We start from the raw sequence: 20,806 nt of genomic DNA, 5'->3' as shown, positions 1-20,806 counted from the left end.
GTCGCAGATCCAGTGATATGGAACTATATACGGGCTATAAAACTTTTCTAACTCTTCAGGCCACATGGGTGCATGCAGAATTATATATATATAGTGCATCAGAAAATATCCAGGAATAGTAACAGATTAATGGCTTCGAAGTAGTTCTCGAAGCCTGCTTCTAAATCAGATGATACAGTAGCGCTGGAGAAACCAAGGTCTGCGCTCCTGGGGCGGTGGAAGCAGAATAAGGAAATCTTAACGACTCTTTCACTGCCTTGAAGTCATTGTCTAATATTAGCCCTGTCAGCGCCTGGCTCTTTGTCAGTGGGAGCACAGGAGGAGGTGGTTACCAGCCAGGAGAATATGACCAAGGCTTTTAAATACTGTTGCTTGGAAAGTCTCGTTAATGGCTGCATATAAGATCGATGTGCAGTAATTCTTTCAAGCAGGATCTTTTTAAAAGCCTTTAGCAATCTGTCATCCTCGTCTACCCCCACCCCCCCTCCCACCCCATTAGAAAGCCACATTAGTCAGGAGAAATCACACAGTCCTGGGAAGTTTCAAACTGCATCCGCTGATGCCGTCAGGAAAATGCTACTGTGCGGGGGCACAGGTGCAATTACACTGACGGCTGCTCCTCATCCTCGGCTCGGGTCATCCTGGAGGGACAAGCGGAAAGAAACGGGGAGGCGGGCGAGATTCTGTCAGGTGCATGGGAGCAGTACCAAAGAGAAAAATGGAATACCCTCTTCCAGGAGACAAAGATTGCACTGTCTGTGAGTGCTGCTTCAACTTCTTCAAATCTATGTTTTGAGAGAGGCGGGGGGAGATTTCAATACTGTTTATTTTGGTCTGAGTTTAGCCACCTGTTCAGCATATCTTAGCCTTTGCTTTCACTGTGGTAGAAATGTTTAATCCTTTTTTCTTTTTTTTTTTTTTTTTTTTTTTTTATTTAAACTGATAATTCATAACTTGCAGCTTTTTTGAAGGTTATTTAAGCTCCCACAGTGGTTTTGCCTTACTGGAAACCTCAGCTTTGGAAAAACATATCCCTATTAAAGAAGAGATCTTTAAACATCTTATTTTGTGCAATGGCATTAAATATTACTTTGATTGCTTTGATTACTTTGATTTATGGGGGTTGATCTGCCCCGTAAGCTATGGGTGGAAACTAGAGCAGAGGTTTACTAGTTAGTAAATTTTATCATAGTAAAGAACGTAGTTGTGGGAAGCCCCTGTCTCTAATGGAGAAATCCTGAGTCATTTACTTCATGATGCATCAGCAAAAATAATTTGGGTGTGGCTTTGATTTTCAGTTGCTGTTGTAACAAGAGTATGGAAACTGACAGTGTCTTAAGCTGATTTGTGATTGCAATGGTTTTTCTCAGAATATGCACAAAATGCCTCACATTTTAAAGTGCGATATCTGTGCTTGCAAGGCTGCAATAGATGTAAGTATTTGAGTAGATATCTATCAAAAGTGAGCTCTTTTCTGAACCTAGGGAATTCTCTACTATAACAACCTTCCTGTCACATAGCAGTAGGCAATGTTATATATGTTTTATTATCTTTTCATGTTTGGCTTGGTTTTGATTTTTTTGTATTTATTTTTACTGTAGGCTTAGGGTTGCAAACATAATGTTTATTCTTCAGGTTAGGTGATTTTTTTTATTCTAACCAAGTCAGTACTGTATGGCAAGTGGCATTAAAGTAAGCATTGTGAAAGGGTTAAAGAACAAAGCTAATTGAGTGGACTGTTCTTTAATCCTGCACAATATATCTTGGGTTTAGAATGAGACTTAACCACTTTCAACAATGAAAAAAAGGAGGGTTGTAATTAAATATATGTATGTGAGTGAAATAATTTTTAGTAGTCTAGATCTAAAATAAATGTGCTCAGGGAGCTATGAATGAGGAGTAAAAGATTTTCTTTCTTGATGCTAGAAATGGGAGCTTATATAAACCTATACTATACTATAAATGTCTAGTTACAATTGAATGGCTTTGCAGTATAACTGGCTGTAGTGAATTAGAAAAGTCATAGAAAGATAAGTGAGTTTTTTGTTGTCAGTCTCTGCTGAGACCCCAGAAAATGCTAATTCTTAAAATTTTCCAAAAGTATATTACTGCTCAGTACAGCGACTGTCTCTGACTACTTTGCATCACTTATATACAAGATTTTCCATGTCTGATCTGTATGAAGTGCACCAAGAATAATGGCATTTTGTCTTCTGTCCATCCTGGAACTGTTTTCCATTTCCAGGACACATTTTGGACAAGTAGAATAATAAAAAAATGCTCTGGCTGTAAATGTAATGCCTGTCTCTTGTGTCTAGGTGGCCTCAGAAAGTGACTTAGAAGAAACTTCAGAAATAAATAACCATATTGCTGAAAAACCCTGTCTCGGTATCCTCACTTACTTTAGATAATATTTCCCATCAGTAACTGGTAGTATGATGGTAACATAACAATAAGCTGAATTATTAAAAATTTTTTCTTCTCTACTCAGTACATGATTCATTACTAAGTCATTCTACCAGAGACAACTAGAAATAAATAAATGAACCTGATTGTCAAACATGATTAATACTAACTGTTCTAGTTATTATCTAAGTTGACAGTGGTTGAAAGTAAAGATTCAAAAATACATGGAAATAGATTCTTCTGGAATAATATGATGCTGTATTAATAGGAACATCAGATTTTATATTTTAAATTTCCTTTTCATGACATCCACCAAAACAACGTTGCTGTCCATTTACCTCACATGCTAACATAGAAGCTTTCTCTCAAGTCTAAATTAATTTTTTAAATAACAACCTACTACTGCTTGCAAGGATAAGCTTTCTGATATGTCCTGAATTTCTTAAGCTAAAAGTATAGTATCCATAATATGTGCAGAAATGTAAATTAGGTGCTTTTTTTGTTTTTTAATCTTGGACTGTTGAAAAAAGGAATGCATGAATTGTGGGCAAAGAAAATGAGGAGGAAAAAAGGAAGATCTCTCCCATTTTCTCCAACCAAAAAGTCATATTGCAATTCTGTAGTTGCATAATTAATAATTTTCTGATTCTTTGATAACATTGGAACTTCTGTGTGAATGTTCACATACATAAAATCTACCCTTTAATTTCTTTTACTGGATTTTCTCGCCGTTACTTACATCTGTCATGGGAAAAATTTGTTATAGACTGGTGGAGACATCGTCAGTGAGTTATACAGACAACACAGCTTTACAAGTGTTAGGCTTGTCAGTATCATTTAAAGTTGGGCAGTATCTAAGACATGAAATAGAAGGAATAAATAAATAAATAAATAGTCTATGTTTTTATGTTAGCATAGGCTAATGTATGTATGCCATCAGTGATATTTTTAACAGAAGAGGAATGTCATCTTTAAATTTTCTGAGCAAAATGTAAAGCTGTGTGTGCTACACAAGAGACCTTACTTTTAATGGAACAATTTTATGATCACTTCATTAAGGTTCTTAATAATCTAATTTCACAATAGCCCCAACCCACTTCTTACTCAGTGCTTTCTTTACCAACTTCTTACATGCTTCTAGTGGATTCAAAAAGGGGAACAATGGTGGTTTTACTTACAGCATAAGGGATTTTAGTCACAGCATAGTTCTTGGTCATTTAAGTGAATAAAAAACTAGGTCTTTCAATGTGCACTTAAGTTCCTCTAATAATCTTTTAGGAATAAATGGGAAAGAGAAAGCACGTGGAGCCAGAGAAATGCATTAGAGGAGGATTATTGTAGCCTGAGTCCTTTCTGAGAAACTGAAAGAGGAGGTCCCTTCTCTACTTGAAAAAGTATGTCATAAGCATTCAAGTTAAATTTTAACCAGTTATCATTTGCTAACTCAATAGTAAGAAAGCTGATTTCTAGTTCCGAGCAGTGATAAAAAATTGCAAATCTGTCCATAATGAGACCCTGTAAAAGCCTTTAAAAAGTTAATGAGAAGGAATTTCTGTAAAACTAGTAAGGTGCCTGTATTTTACGTTGATTACAAGAACAAATAAATTTCTTCATCATAGCTAGGGACTAAAGTTTCGTTAACATTTGGAGAGATTATATGGTTTTTACTATTTCTGTAGAGTGGAAAATGTACTAAATAAAAGTTAGATGGAAAGTTTTGATGTTGCCAAATACCCAGTAAGAGGGAAGAACTGGGCATTCTTACATCTATGCAATATTTCACTTACTAAATGTAGCATTCAGGATTTTATCTAATTCTTTCTGTCTTCAGCGGACAGAGTCTCCATCTTTTTCTCTGCCTTCCTTCATCCATTTTTGTGAGGAAATGGAACCAATCTAAACAGCATTAGACCAGTTTTCTTGATCAATTTTTAGAGAATTTTCTCATTATGGACCCTGAAGTGAGGTGCGGCCTGAAATACTAGTGGAAAAACTCCTTGGTGTACTTGGGTTATTTTAACAGCTGTCTGTACATAGATGAGTACCAATAAAGTATAAGAATAGTCGTCTCAAATGATGGCTGGCCTTGATTGTGACAAGTATGATCAAGACGATGGTCAAGATGATGGACAGGTCTGCCAAGAGCTGAGATGCGATTTCCTTGGAGTCCTGCCTGGAGCGAGCATCAAAATGATGATTTTGAATAAAACGTTTTCTGTTCACGCACTGTTTTGTCTTTGCATCTTCATCTAAATGGGGAAAATTCTGGCTGAAACCTCCATGCTACCCTAAAGCCTCTCATGTGTGGGTGTTCACATTGTTCCAGGTGTGCTGGCAGTGCGCAGCCTGGTTCTGTATGAAAACCATTTTAAGAAGACAAAATTGTGCATATCCCTTCATATTCTGAGTTTTGTCCTGAAGTTATTAAGGGAATTTAACAGTATCTTAAATAAGAGAAGTATTCTAGTCTATTATGTTTTCTTTTCCATTTCAATTAAGTACTTCTGGTGAAGTGGCATGTCCTACTTGGAGAGAAATGTACCTTCTTTCCAGCCAGTCCAGAGCAGCACCTTGTTTAATTACAGTTAGATGCTCTTGAAAAAAGTACTCAGTCATGGAGGAAGGGTACTTGCAAAAAAGGTAGGATTGAGTTGTCACACTGGAAAAATTCCCACAAGGAAATGAGTCATTTGCCTATCTTAGTGTTTTGCACAATCATTGTCGCTGTGAGTGAGGGGGATTGTCTGTACCTGTGAGTTGGTACAAATGTTTGAGTTTCAGGTAATGACTGGACACCGAGTCTCTTGTGAGTAACTCAAGCAGAGCATTGAGTTATGCTTTGCATATGAATTTGCATGCTTTAAGTAGGTAACAGTGATCAAAATAGCACCTTAGTGATGGAGTTAAAAAAAAAAAAAAAAAAATCCCTGGAGGTAACCAGTCAATTTGTTCAGTTAGTATGAGTGATTGCTTCCGAGTTTTATTGTATGGCAAGGAGTCATTTGAGATTTGGCCATGTTGGTACATGGTCACAGTAGATGGGCCTCCTTTGCAGCAAGTTAATGATTGTAAATGTTAAAGTTTGTAATAGGTGTTCTGTTGGTCGTTGTTTCTGCAGACCTCCACTGCAGAAATAACCATGCATCATTTACTGTAAAGTTGTTACTTTTTATTTACAGTATTTTTGTTCTCTCACTGATAGTATGTCGTCATCCTTAAATTGGTTTGTGTTCTTCCTATGCAGTTTGCTGGTGTTTGCATACTAGTCTGGGGTGTTGGTAAAATGGGTGTTGGTAAAATTTTTCAAAGGTCACAATGAATCCCTAACTAACTAGGCTATTGAAGACTGATTGCTGAGAGGTTTTCTTAAAAAAGAAGTCTCTTTACGTGTCCTGAGTAAAACTGGAGTTAGCATGAATATCCTTTCCATCAAATTGATCGTAGGTACTGTCATATATGTGGATGCGAAGAGAAAAATAAGAGTTAAGTAAATCTAGATATCTGATGCAGATGACAATAAGAAATTTCAGAAGTCTATATAGATAAATATCTAAACATGTAAAAACCCACTCTCTGGTGATCAGAATTCCATACTTTCTCTAAGAAGTTTAATTAAGGGCTTTTTGTAAATTAGTAGTTTTGCCAGCAGCTTAAAAAATTTGGTAGGTTTTTTTTTTAGGTTTGTTTGGGGTTTTGTTTTGTTTTGTTTTTAAGTAACTGTGATACTCCTTTGCCAGAAGTGTAGTACCATCCTTGGAGAGAGCAGAAGCCTATTTCTAATTTGTTTTTCCATTTCTGTAAAACACTCTGTAGGTACCTCATCAGGTTACACTGAGGCTTCAGTTACTGAAGTTTGAAAAGTGCTCTAGTTTTAGAGTTTGTTTCAGTAGAAGTGGTTCACAGTATAATCTGTTCAATTTTTAGAAAGTTTAGGACGTGTTCCAGATTCACACAATAATATTTTAAAATATATTACCAAATACATAATCTATTTATTGAAAGCATGTCAGTTATAAGCTAACGAACCCTATCAGGTAACTTAGAAAAATATTGCTATGGGAAAAGTTGATTGGTTGTATTCTTATTTGTCATCGCATTGTTTTGTATGTTGACTCTCTTGCAGCCTCTTTCATTATGGTCAGGATAAAACTTAAGGGAGATATTTAAAGCAAAATTTTGGCTTCCTTGCTATTAACTGTGTTGTGTTTTTTGCTGTTGCATAGAATCACAGAATAGTTTGTGTTGGAAGGGACCTTTAAAGATCATCTAGTCCAACCTTCCTGCCATGGTCAGGGACATCTTTCACTAGAGCAGGTTGCTCAAAGCCCTGTCCAGCCTGGCCTTGAACACTTCCAGGGATGGGGCATCCACAACTTCTCTGGGCAACCTGTTCCAGTGTCTCACCATCCTCATTGTAAAAAATGTCTTCCTTATATCTAGTCTAAATCTACCCTCTTTTAGTTTTAAGCCATTACCTCTTGTCCTGTCACTACAGGCCCTGGTAAAAGTCTGTCTCCTTCTTTCTTATAAGCCCCCTTTCGTTACTGAAAGGCCTCAATAAGGTCTCCCCAGAGCCTTCTCTTCTCCAGGCTGAACAACCCCAACTCTCTCAGCCTTTCTTCATAGGAGAGGCGCTCCATCCCTCTGGTCATTTTCATGGCCCTTCTCAGGACCCACTCCAAGAGGTCCGTGTCTTTCCTGTGGTACTGAGGACTCCAGAGCTGGGTGCAGTACTCCAGGTGGGGTCTCACCAGAGTGGAGTAGGGGGGGAAAATCACCTCCCTCGACCTGCTGACCACACTTCTTTTTATGCAACCCAGGGTACAATTGGATTTCTGGGCTGCAACCACACTTTGCTGGTTCTTGTCCAATTTCTCAGCCACCACTATCTCAAAGTCCTCCCCAGGGCTGCTCTCGGTCCATTTGTTGCTGGTTGCTGTATTCACAGTTGTGTTTTGTGGGAAACAGGGAATGATTTTTAACTTTTTTTTTTTCTCATTTTTCTTTTTTTAACTCTCTTTCAGAATTCCCCACTCTACCAATATCTGCAGGATTTGGGGCACACGGATTTTGAAGTATGTTCATCTGTGTCACAGAAGGCAGAGCAATGTGCAGCAGTGGAAAGCCAAAGAGAGCGGACTGTGCATGCTGCCCAGAAAGTGAGCACTCTCCTGGTCTTCAGTATTTATCTTCTCAAGAGAAAACCACATTATTTCACAAATAGGCAAAATCAGAGGGGATAAACATAAATGTCTTACTGTATTTAAAAAAAAAAAGAAAGAAAAAAACCAACAAACAACAAAAACCCCCAAGCAGTTGTCCTATCTTGTCTGCAAATGTATTTGGAAATGCATGGTTTATCAGCATAGTTTGAAGTGGTTTTTTGCAGTTATGTAAGCTAGGGAAGCAAGAGACTTTCATAGTGATTTTTTTGAGTGTTGTAAATTATCTTATTTACTGGTTATTATTATGTTAGCTTAAAATGACTTTCTGGGAACAAAACCTGTAATTTTCTGGAACAGAATATTTATAGTTCCCAGCCCTTCTCAGGCATTCAGTTGCCAAGTGTCATTTACTTTGTGACAAAACATATTAAGAAAGAGGATTTCTGGTAACTATAAATAAAATAACCAAGCTGAATGAGATAGTAGAACTGTGCTTAGGTTACAGCAATTTTCTAACAGCTGACAAGGATCATGAACTGATTAGCTCAGACTTCTTATTTCCCTATCATTTTAAGTAAGGGCTTGTGGATTTTTTAAAAATATTTTGGTATTAAAATTATGCTTGAGAATTTGGCCATTTAACACCTGCTATGACCTGCATTTTTTTTTTTTTTCATTATTAAAAGTGTATGGTATTTTTACTGTTACTGGGAGCGTATAGGCCATGTGATTTGGATGAGGAGCTGTACTGTGGGTGAGGTAGGATTTGGAAGTGTATGAATTGATGTGGGTAACATCAGTCGGCTCTTTTCTGATCTGGGGGAAGGATGTGTGGTTTTTTAAATGTTTACAATAGTATGGTGTACTTGCAAAGACATGCAATGCAGAGTCTTTGAAGCTGAAATTTAGAAGTTGCAGTGTGAACCTTCTCATCTAGCAGTATTCAGAGAAGTGTTGGTAGGTCGCATTTTCACGTAGTGATACTCATTTCAACCAGTTTCTGTATAGACTCTATAAACTTCCTGACATGCTCATTGCGCTGTTTGAAAAAACAGGATAGTAAAACATGAAGCATTTTGCTTTGGTTTTCAGTCCTCTCGGAGTCTTTCTTCACGGATGGATGGGTCATAGTTTGCGTTTATCTGTTGGCAGGCGCACTGCGCACTTTGCTTCACAGTCTCCGTCCCCAGTTTCTGAGACTTGTAGTCCCTATGGAAGTGTGCCATGTCTCCCTTCTCTCATGCCCCACTTTCTGGTCAAAGATGACCATGCAGATAAGATGCTGGGTGCATATCCATTGAGCAGATCAGTAAGTACCATTATGTGCCCAGCACATGGATTAGACAAAGCCTGTAAAACATAATCATACTATAGTAAGAATCCCTAAATTTAGTACTGGTCAGCTGTGTTCTTGCGGAGTTTACAGCTTTTCAAAGAGTTCAATAGTCATGTAGAAAAAAATTATGAAGGAGCTTCATACAGAACTCCGGTCTTGTGTGCTGAGGATTTGTGAGCTCTAGAAAGAGATTAACTGAGGGGAGGAGGAGAAGTGATTCTTGCAGGGTCTCCATGCTTCCTTGGCTGGCTTCTCTAATGTAAAATTATTTAAAATTTAATGAATAAATTGATTTCTAGTTACTGTTGATATGGTTAGCTATTGCATTTGTAATAATGATTGCTCCTATCAGCGATCACAAGGCAAGGTTGAATTTGATTCAGGGTTTAACTCACGATACTTTAATTTAATCTACTTTTAAAAGCATTCATGGGAATATTAGGTCTGCTACCCTTACTTTTCAGACTTGTCAGCTGGCACTCACCACAACCCTCAAAAAAACACCTGAAAATATATTTTCCCTTTAAAACTATTGACAGTTTTGTGGTACATTAAGTTAGTGCAGAAAGACTTTAATTAAACCACTGTTAATTGAAAATTGAAAATTAGGGTGACATATTTCATTAGCTGATTATCTGTTCATTACTAGGAAGTAATGCATGGACTATTGCTTGTTAGCTGCATTCCTTTATTTTGCATAATTACTTTTGTGGAAGTCAGTAAAGCAGTATGATGCTGTGTTCGTGTATATAATTTCTACTGAATTTAATACAAAAGTGCTGTGGGATTAAGAACCTCAAAAGTATTAAGATATACTGCTTTTAAAAGCCTCAAGTATTCTGTTTTTTCCCCTCCCTTTGCCTCAAGCATTTTACACTTATTTATTGTGTTGGGAGCAAGTCCTCCAGTGTTGTGTCAGATGTAGAAGTAATTTGTCATGGTTTGCCTTGCAACTTGAAGGGAGTGGGTGTGTGAAAATGGGCTGTCCATTTCTTACAAACACTAGGATGATATTCACATTGTCTCATCTCTGTCTAGACAAGGATATGTAGTGGAAATAAGGAAGAAACCTGTGTGTAATTTCTAGTGATAAATGTCATAGATTCTTCCCACTGCTGTTCCAGTACCAGTTTGGGAATGCTAAAACTTTTCTGTTGTAATCTGATGTCAGAAAGTCTGCTTTTGTCGTTTAATTTCTGTGACCCGTTTTGGTAGAATGTCTAGGCAGCTGGCCACACATTTAAAGAAGTAGACTTACTTCTTTAGGATTTAGGAGGATCTGAGGTTTTGTTGCAACTTTTGTATGACATACCGGCAAATCATTTACGTTCCCATCCAATCATTTCCTCATTTTTACACAAGACTATTATCACTTCCCTTCCCTCAGCCTTTGCTGGTCTAGTCTACTGAAATTATAAAATATCTGGGAAACAAATGGTTTCTGAGTTCTGAATATGTACCTACCCACAGTCCTAATATAAAATGATCATAGTTGAGGCTTAGTGTAATGCAAAATATAATTACAGGGAGCAGATGATGTTCCATGCTGAGTGATGTTTAGGATGTGTATATCCTTTTCCTTCTGTTCTGAAATGCAAGTTTACAGATGCGTTAAACATTTTATTAAAATAAAAATAGACAAGCTGCAGTATTGCTTTGTCTTCGAGTTGAGAGTGTTTACTTCTCTTGAATATTCAGTCAAGTAGGAACCCTGTGCAGATACAATCTGGTGACATGTAGCAAGATTTTGGCAAGGCAAAGATCTAGTTTGGGATCTTTAGGGACTGAAAAAATGAATCTGGAAAAAAAGAGGTTCCTAGTGAAAGATACAAATGTTGCTGCTGCATGTTGCTGTCCTGCCAAGCAGAGCATATGGTTCAGGGGTAATGAAAGGCAGAGGCATCAGCTGAATTAGAAGCACATCTTAAATAGTTGTGTGTGTGTGTGTGTGTGGTTTTGGAATATTTTTTTTTTTTTAAATCAGAGCACGGTCCCAATGAACATTGAGCTGAAAAACTGTAAAGGTACTCCAAGGTTGTGTTCTGAGGCCTGATAAAATGCCAAGCTCCCATCTGAGGGAGTGTAGAGCTGTGATTTAGGACGGTAATTACAGGTGCGGTGTTCCTGGCTGTACCAAGGAGCTAAAGTTCTGGTCTCATGATCACCTGATACTCAAAAGCACTGTTTGCAAGAGCTCCTAGACCTGTTTTCTGGAATTAAATCCTATTTGGGTAATTCTGCTTGATCTTTAAGGAATGTATTTCTTCCCATTTACATTTTTCCTTTCTCACTCATTTTCCCAGCCTGCTGTGCATATCTGAATGTTTAAATTGATTATACTGTCACACCTTATCCCATCTTAGATGTGATAATATTTCATCAGTAGAACAAGGCTGGCGCTGGAGGCAGCTACTCAGGGTTGTGTTGTGGCTAGCCCTCAGTAGCTGTGTGGGTGACCTGATGTGAAAAGGCAGAGGGACCGGTCCTTTGCCTTTGTCTACGACTCTCACCCACTTAATGCTGGCTCTGGGGAGCTGGAAGGTATTTGATGCGTAGCATTATCTTCTTTCTGAAATGCACAGAATTGAAAGGTGCCAATGTGAATGATAACATTTTAGATACCTGCTAGTTTGCCATTTCAGGTTCATCCTGTACAAAAGAGAAATAGTCCTTAGAATTTTATTTTAGATTCAAATGCATGTACCTAAAATGTGTGTGTCCGATGGTATTTTTTAAAAAAAAATAAATGTTAGGAGTTATACATCTTTGTTATTCAGTTTACAGTTTGACCCAGTGGTGTTCTAAAGTTGTAAGAAGAATACTCCAGAAGCATTGGCAACATGACCTGACTTGTGTGTTGACGAAAGTTGTTTTACTTGTCAGTAACACTCCCAATGGGAATGCAAACTCTGAGACACTGTTCCAAGGATCTGAATAATTTAATGTGTTACTGTGCTTTACTGGGTCAGAGCCCAAGACAGTGGGTTGTCTTGTTTTGTGTTTTCAAGCACTGACATGCCTGTTGAGTGTTTATGCAAGCTCAGATTTTTATTTTTATTCTAAAACACGGAAAGTAAACTGAAAGATTACTTACATATTACACTAGTATGGGGTTTTTTTCCAGTAATTCCACAGTCTAGTCAGATGGTAGTAGTTTAAAATTATCCTTGGTGTAGACTTAAATGTTCATGACAAAAACCCAGGGACTTATGAAGTGGCTGAAAATGGTAGGCTGCAAGAGGCATAATTTCAAATAGTAAATGGACAATTCTTTCTGTACTCTGCTTTCAAAGTACTGGGAAAAGTACTTCTGAATGAAATATTTGTCTGTAACTCAAATGCAGAGCAAGGACTTTAGTTTAGCTTATCTCAATTTTCTACAAATTGTAATCACAAAAATTTGGTTTTATTTTCCACCACCTTACAAGAAACTTGGAGGATATTCTAGTGCTGCAGTTTGTGACGCTCTTCCAGCTTATGTCAGTGCCCTTGAGCAACATCAAAATACAATCACTTGGACTCGTTCCATAGTCTAAGAAGTGTGGATTGCTGGGAGAGCTCCTAATAAGCCATGATGATGTCTGTGTATTGGGAAGAGCTATCATTATGAAACCCCTATTATTGGTTTGTCTCTCCACTGACCTAGAAACACTTCCCTTCGGCGCAGGTCTGCAATTCTAACTGTACACAGAAAGATGAGCCATATGTAAAGAAACACTTGAGTTAGTTTACCTAAATGGACACCAAAGTACATTATTTCAAAAATTGTTCTGTGGAGCGTAAGGGCTTTAGGGTGGCAGTTTCTGATGTTACTCAAAGCGTTTCTGCCCTGGCTTGCTACTTCAAACTTGTGTCATGCTGCCTTTCAGAGGGCTGTCAGGCTGATTACAGGGCTGACCACAAAGCTTTAAGCTCCTATTGCTTGGTTTTACTCTTCTATTTCCCACCTTATAGTTGCGGCCGGGGGGAAAGCCAAGAGGGAGAAATGGAAGAAGCTGATTTAATGCAGACACCTTTTATACGTTAAGCTATTATGATCTTTTTTCTTTTTTTTTTTTTGATATTTTGAAGCAGTATGACACAAAATGTTAGTGCTCCACAATTAATTATTTTGGCATACATTTTGTTTGATTGTACTACATGTCAGCAGTCTGAAGATTAAAAGGTGGAGCCTCAGAATTCATGAAGTATATGTAAGTAAATATTTTGAAAAATACTTCCTGCCAACTCAGTCTGCGGAAAGTAGATATACAGTGTGTGTCACAAACTCCATTTTTTTTTCATTGAATAGCTGCAGAGTGAAGCAGAATCATGCATCTATTTAATTATAATCTTTTGTGTATTGTATTTTAGGACGATACATGAGTAAAATGTGTGATGACTGAGAGGGAGTCCTTCTAATTAGTGGGACTCTAGTTACATTTAGAACTCAGATGGAAGTGTGAATGTACCTTGCATGGGAAACAGCATGGAGAGAAAATACCTGATAGCACAAACTGGTTGGGACAGGGAGTTTCTGGAACAGTTCTTCCTCTTCCCTGTCTCTGTTCACAGCTCCTCCAGAGCCTTGTCCTCAAGCTGTGGTGGTCTGCCAAGGAGAGGATGTTACTCTCCTGGTCTTTCACTTTTCTTCAGTCCCTGTCAGTCATTTAACTTCACTGCTTTTTTATCCTCAAGGAGAGAGAAAGTCTTTCATATCAATGCAGCAGATGCCAATTTGAGATCAAACTAATTCTAGCTGTTATTTTTAACAGTACAACATAGCAATCCATTATGCTCCAAATAGGTGGGGTTACTGAAAGCTTTATTTCACACTCTTGTGTACAGGCAAACTAACGGGAAGCAGATGTTCCCTTAGCATACTCTGAAGTTGGGCCAAACACAGTAAGCAAAACTTCCTTACAGGTACTTGGGTCTAAGTTAACAAGAAAAGCAAATGCAGAAATAAAGGAGTTGTTGTTGTTGTTTATTTATTTATTTTGGGCTTTTTTTTTTTTTAATTGGAATATTTTGTTCCCTTCAGCAAAGCATCCTGTCAAAACTAGTTGAGTTCTTTAGAAGTTGGTTTCCTTTTCCACAATATAAGAAAAATGATGACATACTTCACCGACTGGTAAGTGATCCCTTTTTTCTTTTTTTTCCATTTTCTTTCCTAATCCACAAGTCTTCCTTTCCTTTGTACCTCATCCTCTGAGCACCACCTTTGGTCTGTACTGTTGGTTTTGGCTCAAAAGGTTTTACTTATTCTTCAGATAATATTGATTCTGGTTTTCAGAGTTAGTGTGCCAGCAAATTGGGCACACAAGAATGGGAAAAATATCAGTAGCCAGCTTGAAGATGTTAAAAATGTGGAAGAGAAATTAAAATAAAATGTGTGCAAAATTCTTGAAAGCTGAAAGGAGTTTCCCTACAGTGTAGCTACCCCGTTCGGTGGAAGGCAGTATGGAGACGCTGGCTGAGAAGGTCCATAGGTTACAGCCTGGTGCCTTGCAGACACAGCTCAAGACAGAAGGCTCCAGAGCCTCACCTGAGTATTGCTTCACCCTCTGTTTCAGCTCATTAGCTCAGGCACGGCACAAACACAGTGCAGCTGTACCACCCCTGCACCCATCCTGCCCTATTTGTTTCTTCACTGCTCTCCACACTGCTTCTGCATTTGGGAAAAGCGAAGCAAATTAAGGCATCTCTGTTATAATGCTTCAGAATGGTGTTACACATTAAGAGCAGATGACATCTGTGTAGCGGTCTGGCTGTAGGGAGAGGCAAGAACAGTTCTCTCTACTACCTTTGTGCTCTCATCTCAGCAGTTCAGAAACAGGTTGTGTGTCCATCTGCTTCACCAGAAGTTCTCATACTCCTGGAGCCTGCAGGAACTTTTCGGGCCCAAGTCAGCCTGTGTGGAGTAGACCTGAAGGGTGATATTTCTACCCCAGATAATTAAAAATAGTTTTAAGCTGCCTTTACACCTGTTCTCCGCAAAGCCACTTTCTAGCCAGTTCAGTGTCTAGCCTGGGCTTCTCTGAGATCTGCTTTAACTTGCACCCAGCTGCCTCACGTTCCTAGTCTGGTTTGCAAATGTCACATTACTCAGACTGTTCCAGAATCTAGAAGTTAGAATTTTTATTTAATTTCTTCTGCTATGATACAGGAATAATGTTTTCAAACATATCTTCCAAAAAAAAAAAAATTGAGCAGCATAAGAAGTTAGGGGTTTCCATTTCTCAGAGAGTTCTGCCAAGTCCAATTTCTATCTATTTCTTGTCCCTTATCTCAAGCGGACAAAACTTCCTCTGAAACCTCCCACTAGTGATCTTTGGTTGTCTTTTTTCTTCCTCCCTCTTCCCTTATGAATCAAAGGTATTATCTTCACAGCTTTATTTAGCCTTACTTTCTGGGGATGAAGACACAACCAAAGAATATGAAAAACATGTTTCTCTTGCTGCATGCTACAGTAGGGTACTGAAATGATACAGGATGTGTCAGAGGAGGGCAGAGCTTCCTCTTACACACAGTCCTGAAACAAATGTTTTCGACTAAAAGCAGAACCCAAGTTATCACAAGTGACATCAGTGTATGGAATTAAACTTTTGACCAGCTGTCTTATGGTTTCATAAATAATCTTGTTCTGTCAATGACAGAACTAAACAGATTTAATGTCAAACTTCTGTTAACAGGTTCTGTTAAAGGGTTTTACAGAATATTCTAATTTCCTTCCTGTAATCTCGCTAGATGCAAAGATGCACGTGTTCAGTGTTTTTTGCATTTTGTTATGACGTTCTTAACTCAAAGTGTTTTGTAATTTTAATTTGGTGCAGTATGCAAATAAAAATTTCAGGGGACTTTCCTAATGGGTATATTTGTCTTCAAGATCTGTGTATTTGTCTTGAAGAACTATAGCTGTAGGGAAAAAAATGGCAAATGCTTTTCATGGCGTGAAATCCATGAGTAACTAACTCCCTGAAGTTTGCCTGGAGTTCAGCAAGTGTGAGGTCTTCAGAGTCCCATGCTGTTTCATGTCTGAATTGAGTTCCCTTGGGAAAGGTCACAGAATCCTGCAGGAGAGGACTTCACTGCCTTTGCTGGGAGCTTGAGTCCAGTGCATTGACCCTATTATTAAATGCAGGTGACTTTTTGTTGCCTAATTTGTACTATTTCTCTTTCTAGTTTTTGTTTGTTAATGACATAATTTATGTCATTACATATTAAAAAAAAAAAAAAAAGATTGTTTGCTGTTTTATTGAAGATCTTCTAATAGATAGTACCTCTCTGATTCTTATCCAAATATACTGGCATCATCTGTGGCGTGTTTCCAGGTATTGTTACTATCTAGGTCAGATCACAAAGTTGGTGCAACGCACCCTACAAGTCTGAACTGTTAGGCAATATGTGAGTTAAGCAAGTTTAATAAAAATGAAGTAGCTACTTTTGATATATCTGAAATATTCCTGTAGTCTTTGGGAACAGATTGTTGTCAGTAGTGTAGAGCGTCTGAGTGTTTTCCTTGTTCTGCTGACTTTTTTTAAGAATGTGCGTATTCTTTACTAATGCCATTTTTTTCTCCTGCCTGTTTGTGGTAAGGATGTAGGATTTCGATTTGACACGCTCCGTACCATCCTGCAACAGGAAGTTCTGCTGCAGGAGGATGTGGAACTGATTGAGTTTCTTGACCCCAGTATCCTGTCTGCAGGGCAGAGTAAGCAACAGGAAAACAGACAGCTTCCAACGCTACGCTCCCTAGCAACTCCTAATATTTGGTATTGTACAGAGAATATCTACCACTATATTCACTGAGAAACAAGCAAAAAATATATTGTGTTTTCTTGATATAAAATGCAGCAATAATATAACTACTTTTTTTCTCAGGTCTTTGAGTCTTTGGTCCACTAGTCCCCAAATTTTTCTACAAGCGTGTTTCTTCCCTTGGCCATTTTATAGAAGGAGTGAGTTTTAATCTGAGATAGCTACATGAACATGAATGGGTACTTCCAAACCCTTATATGTGCTATAAGGAAGAACTATGGTTGATTAATTAATGAATTTCTAAAGCTATAGAATGGTGATTTTGATAAATGAAGCATGATTGTGAAAACTGAATTGAAAACTGTTTTCTTTGCAGTGATCTTCATAAAATATGCTGGGGGTGTGTGTGCAATTAATTTTCAGACATAGAATACCAGAAGAACAGCCTAAAGAATATTTCTAAAGATGCGTTCATGTCAGCAGAGGCTGGTGAAATTCACCCTAGAGTACCGAAGGAGCCATCTGCAGCAGTCTCTGAACAGCTACCACATGTATTTGAAAAGTAGCAATGATGATGGGTGTTCTGACAGAGTGACTTGCTCAGAAATGGACAGGAATCAGTAGATAAAAATATCTCATAACACAGCCCAGTGCTATGTTTTCATACATATGTTAGGAAAATAGATAAAATTACCAAAAAGCCAGGATAAAAAAACCCAGCTGTTTAAGTTGTAATAGGTCATTATTGATGCTCTCTGTCAAACGAGAACTTTTGAACCAAATTTTTCCAGTGATTTGTCCCAGTCCTAGCACTATTCATTGCTTCTTTAGCTGTTCAGATTATAAAGTACCCTTAAAAAATTTGTGAATATTGCTCAGCTTACAGATGACACCAGGTTTGTGTTTTGGCAGAATGGAGTTCAAAAGTAGCTTGGAGAAATATCTTGAAATCAATAGAAAAGTCAATAAAGACAGAATTCTAATGCTACACTTGGGAAGGAAAAATCAAATTAGCAAACATAAAGTGGTGAATAAGTGGGTAGGCAGTACTACTTCAGAAAAGGACCTGCACATAGTTGCACAGCATAAATTGAATGCATCAGCAAATTATTAAAAAAATGGCAAATCTTATCCTGGTGTCCTTGTTATATGCAAAACTTGGGGGTTTACTTTTGTATCTGTTTCCCTAAGCCTTGTGTTAGACTACAGCATCTGGTTTTGGATGCCACACTTGGAGAGGCATAGGTAATTTAGAGACAGTCCAGAGCAGAACAACAAGAATAATGAGTTTAGAAAATGTAAGCTTTCGGAAACGTTGGAGTGTGTTAGAATTGTTTGGCCAAAATGGAGAAAATTGAGGTGGGGGTAGAACAATATTATGATGTGTAGAAGGTAGTTAATCAGAAGGTGGTTATCAATTGTCATTTATTCTGTTCAGACAGGGGAAGGATATGAGGAAAAACAATGTAATTAATTTGCCAATGATTCAGACTGGACTTGGGGGAAATCTTTTGAACTCTAAGGATACTTAGGAGTTGGAATAGCTACCTGGCCAGGTTGTGGAGTCTCCATTTTCTTCAGTCTGTCCATAATGATTTGGATTAACAAGAAACTGAAAATGGACAAAGTGAGGCCTTAAATCCCTTCTAGTCTTTCACTGTTGCGATTCTTTTTTTTGTATGTGTGATATTTTATTTTTAATGTACCAAGGAAGTTACAGACTTTTTGTCTACCCTTTTTAAAGTAAATTATGTATCTGCAGTATTTTAACCCTGCACTTTTACTGAAACCTATCAGTAGCCCTGAAGAGTTAATACTTGCAAAGCCTGTTGAAATATGACCACAAAACTGTCGAGAAAATAGAAATCTATAGATCATGTCCTATTTTAGAAATAGGAAAATATTCCTTGTGAATACTTCCAAAACTAAATACAGAATACACAGCTTAAAGGGGTGAAGAAAGTAAACATTTTTGCTTCAAAAAATTCTGAGAAGTTAAAGTTGTTATGCACCTTGAAGCCCATATCCCATCCATCTCTGTGAAGACTGTCATAATTTTACAAAACTGCAACTATAATACTATATACGAAACACAGTGTATTTCCTAGCAGTTATTTATTTTTATGGAATTTGTCTAGATAAAAATAACAGCTTTATGAAGTTTTTAAAATGCCCTTGAGAAATAACGGGACTGAGATACTAATAACTCTTGCTCTCTAAGGGTTTGCAAAAGCTGCCAAATTATTTTAAATGATTAGTCAAGCCATCTTTATAAAAATGTGTTAAAACCTAGTGGTGCATTGGTGTCCAAGTTAAATGAGTCAGAATCTGGAAAAAATAAAGCTGGCATTATTTGAGGGTTTTGTTACCAAAAGAAACATGCCCTTCCCTACTGTGCTCTTGAACCTGGAAGTACAGATATTCCAGTTCCTACCCACCCTGGCTTATAATGCTGAGTAGTCACGTTTTTTATTCTTTTTCTATTTTCTTTTCTTTTTTTATAAAGTCACATCTATAAGAGAAACTGACCTTCCAAATCGGTGCATTATTCTTTTACTTGTGCCATAAAAAAGCTGGATAAATGCTTCCTTAGAGTATACTGACCAAGTAATATCGTGTACGTATACATCTAAATCTGCCACTAGGACTAGGTTTTGGTGTTTACAGCTCCCTTCAGGACCTACATAAAAGCCCCGTAATAAGATATCTTAATCTCAAATGTAACCAAAAGCTTTGTGATTTTCCCACTTGTTTGACCTCTGGAACCTGTGGCTGATGACACTTTCTCTGTTTGCAGGGATGTCTCGCTGTTGCTTGCCTTTGTAAGTGCACTGCTTATGCTTCCTTCGTGGTGGAAGGAATCGTCGTGGCTGCTCTGGGGACTAGTTCTGCTTGTCTACGCAGTCTTTCGAGTGTGGGGCACATGGAGGACAGCCAAGCTGCAAATGTCCCTGCGAAAATACTGCGTCCAGCTGGAAGAAACAGTGGCAAATAGCCGAGCTTTTACTAATCTCGTGAGGAAAGCTCTACGACTCATTCAAGAGACTGAAGTAATTTCCAGAGGATTTACCCTGTGAGTCTGTATTTCACTTTATTTAATACACAGATCCATTCAAGCCAGACATCTTCTAAAATTGTCTTGTTACACTGTCTACCATAACAAGTGGAATTACTGAAAAACATAATACTTAAAGTTTTTCATTTACATAAAATAGCACAATTACCATTCATACTAAAAGTATGAATTCTAATAACTTAGTGTTAAAACTCTGCATCCTGAAGGAGAATTAAGTCTCACAAAACTCGTATGCCTTCAAAATTTCATTCTCTGCCAGCAATGAAATACATGAAGAAATGGGATTTTGAAACAGTTTAGCTAACTCTTTTGGGGATTCATTTAGAGGATTGCTTGTTTGAAGGATTTTTGTATCTTATATTACCAAATCTATGTAAGTAAACTGACCTGCAAGTAATCATTCATATTTTAGAAAACAAGATGACAAGAAAACCATTCTATTTTTATTTAACAAATAAGAGCCTGAAGTAATGAGAACACAGCAATCGAGAAAGACCATGAAAGGTCATTTCCCACCTCAAAAAAAGTTAACAGTACTTATTTTTCTTGCATATAATTGTTGAGATGTTTAGAATCTTAAATTAGTTACTGCTGAATTTGCCCCTTGTCCATTTAAGGGATGTGAAAGTGTTCCTGGTTATTTAGCTCTTGTAGCTATTTGGTAATTTTTGCTTCTTTGCTATGTGAAAGGACATCAGAACATGTTTGGTGTATGCAGTGATCCCAAAGCCAGCAAGCCCCACTTCTGTGCACTCTCATTGCCACAGATGCTCTTCCCTGTAACAACCTATGGTTAGATATGTACCTGTACCAGTTAGAATTAAAGGAGGTGGGAAACACCAACAGCTAAAATCCAGTTGACTTCTTTCTAAAAACAATAAAAAGTTGCCTGGTGTGCACCAAGAAATTGTTTGTGCATGCCAGACCAACTACTCTGTGCTCAGGCACATGTTTTTACATGCAAGCTTGAAACTGTAGACTTAACATTTTGAATTAATTTTCTAACTTGAGATACCTTCAGTATGCTTCATTGAAGAAATGTTTCATTCTTCCTTTGGAATGCATAAGCATGTCTTCAGTCTG

At 37.7% G+C, this 20,806-nt stretch overlaps 1 protein-coding gene across 2 annotated transcripts in view; it reads left to right on the top strand.

The window, feature by feature from the left end:
- VEZT (vezatin, adherens junctions transmembrane protein) overlaps positions 1 to 20,806 on the top strand; it is a 58,841-nt gene that overhangs the window by 9,926 nt on the left and 28,109 nt on the right. Inside the window, exons 2-5 of one of the 2 annotated variants that reach the window (XM_074163798.1) lie at positions 7,431 to 7,565; positions 13,931 to 14,020; positions 16,486 to 16,661; positions 19,445 to 19,720. In XM_074163798.1, coding sequence (XP_074019899.1) covers positions 7,431 to 7,565; positions 13,931 to 14,020; positions 16,486 to 16,661; positions 19,445 to 19,720 — 677 coding nt within the window. Of the gene's footprint in view, positions 1 to 7,430; positions 7,566 to 13,930; positions 14,021 to 16,485; positions 16,662 to 19,444; positions 19,721 to 20,806 lie in introns of those variants that run through there. The other variant, XM_074163806.1, reaches the window with a different exon arrangement.

Source organism: Numenius arquata, chromosome 2 (genome assembly GCF_964106895.1).
Source record: "Numenius arquata chromosome 2, bNumArq3.hap1.1, whole genome shotgun sequence".
Classification (NCBI taxonomy): domain Eukaryota; kingdom Metazoa; phylum Chordata; class Aves; order Charadriiformes; family Scolopacidae; genus Numenius; species Numenius arquata.
This window is presented reverse-complemented; position numbering and strand designations above follow the sequence as displayed.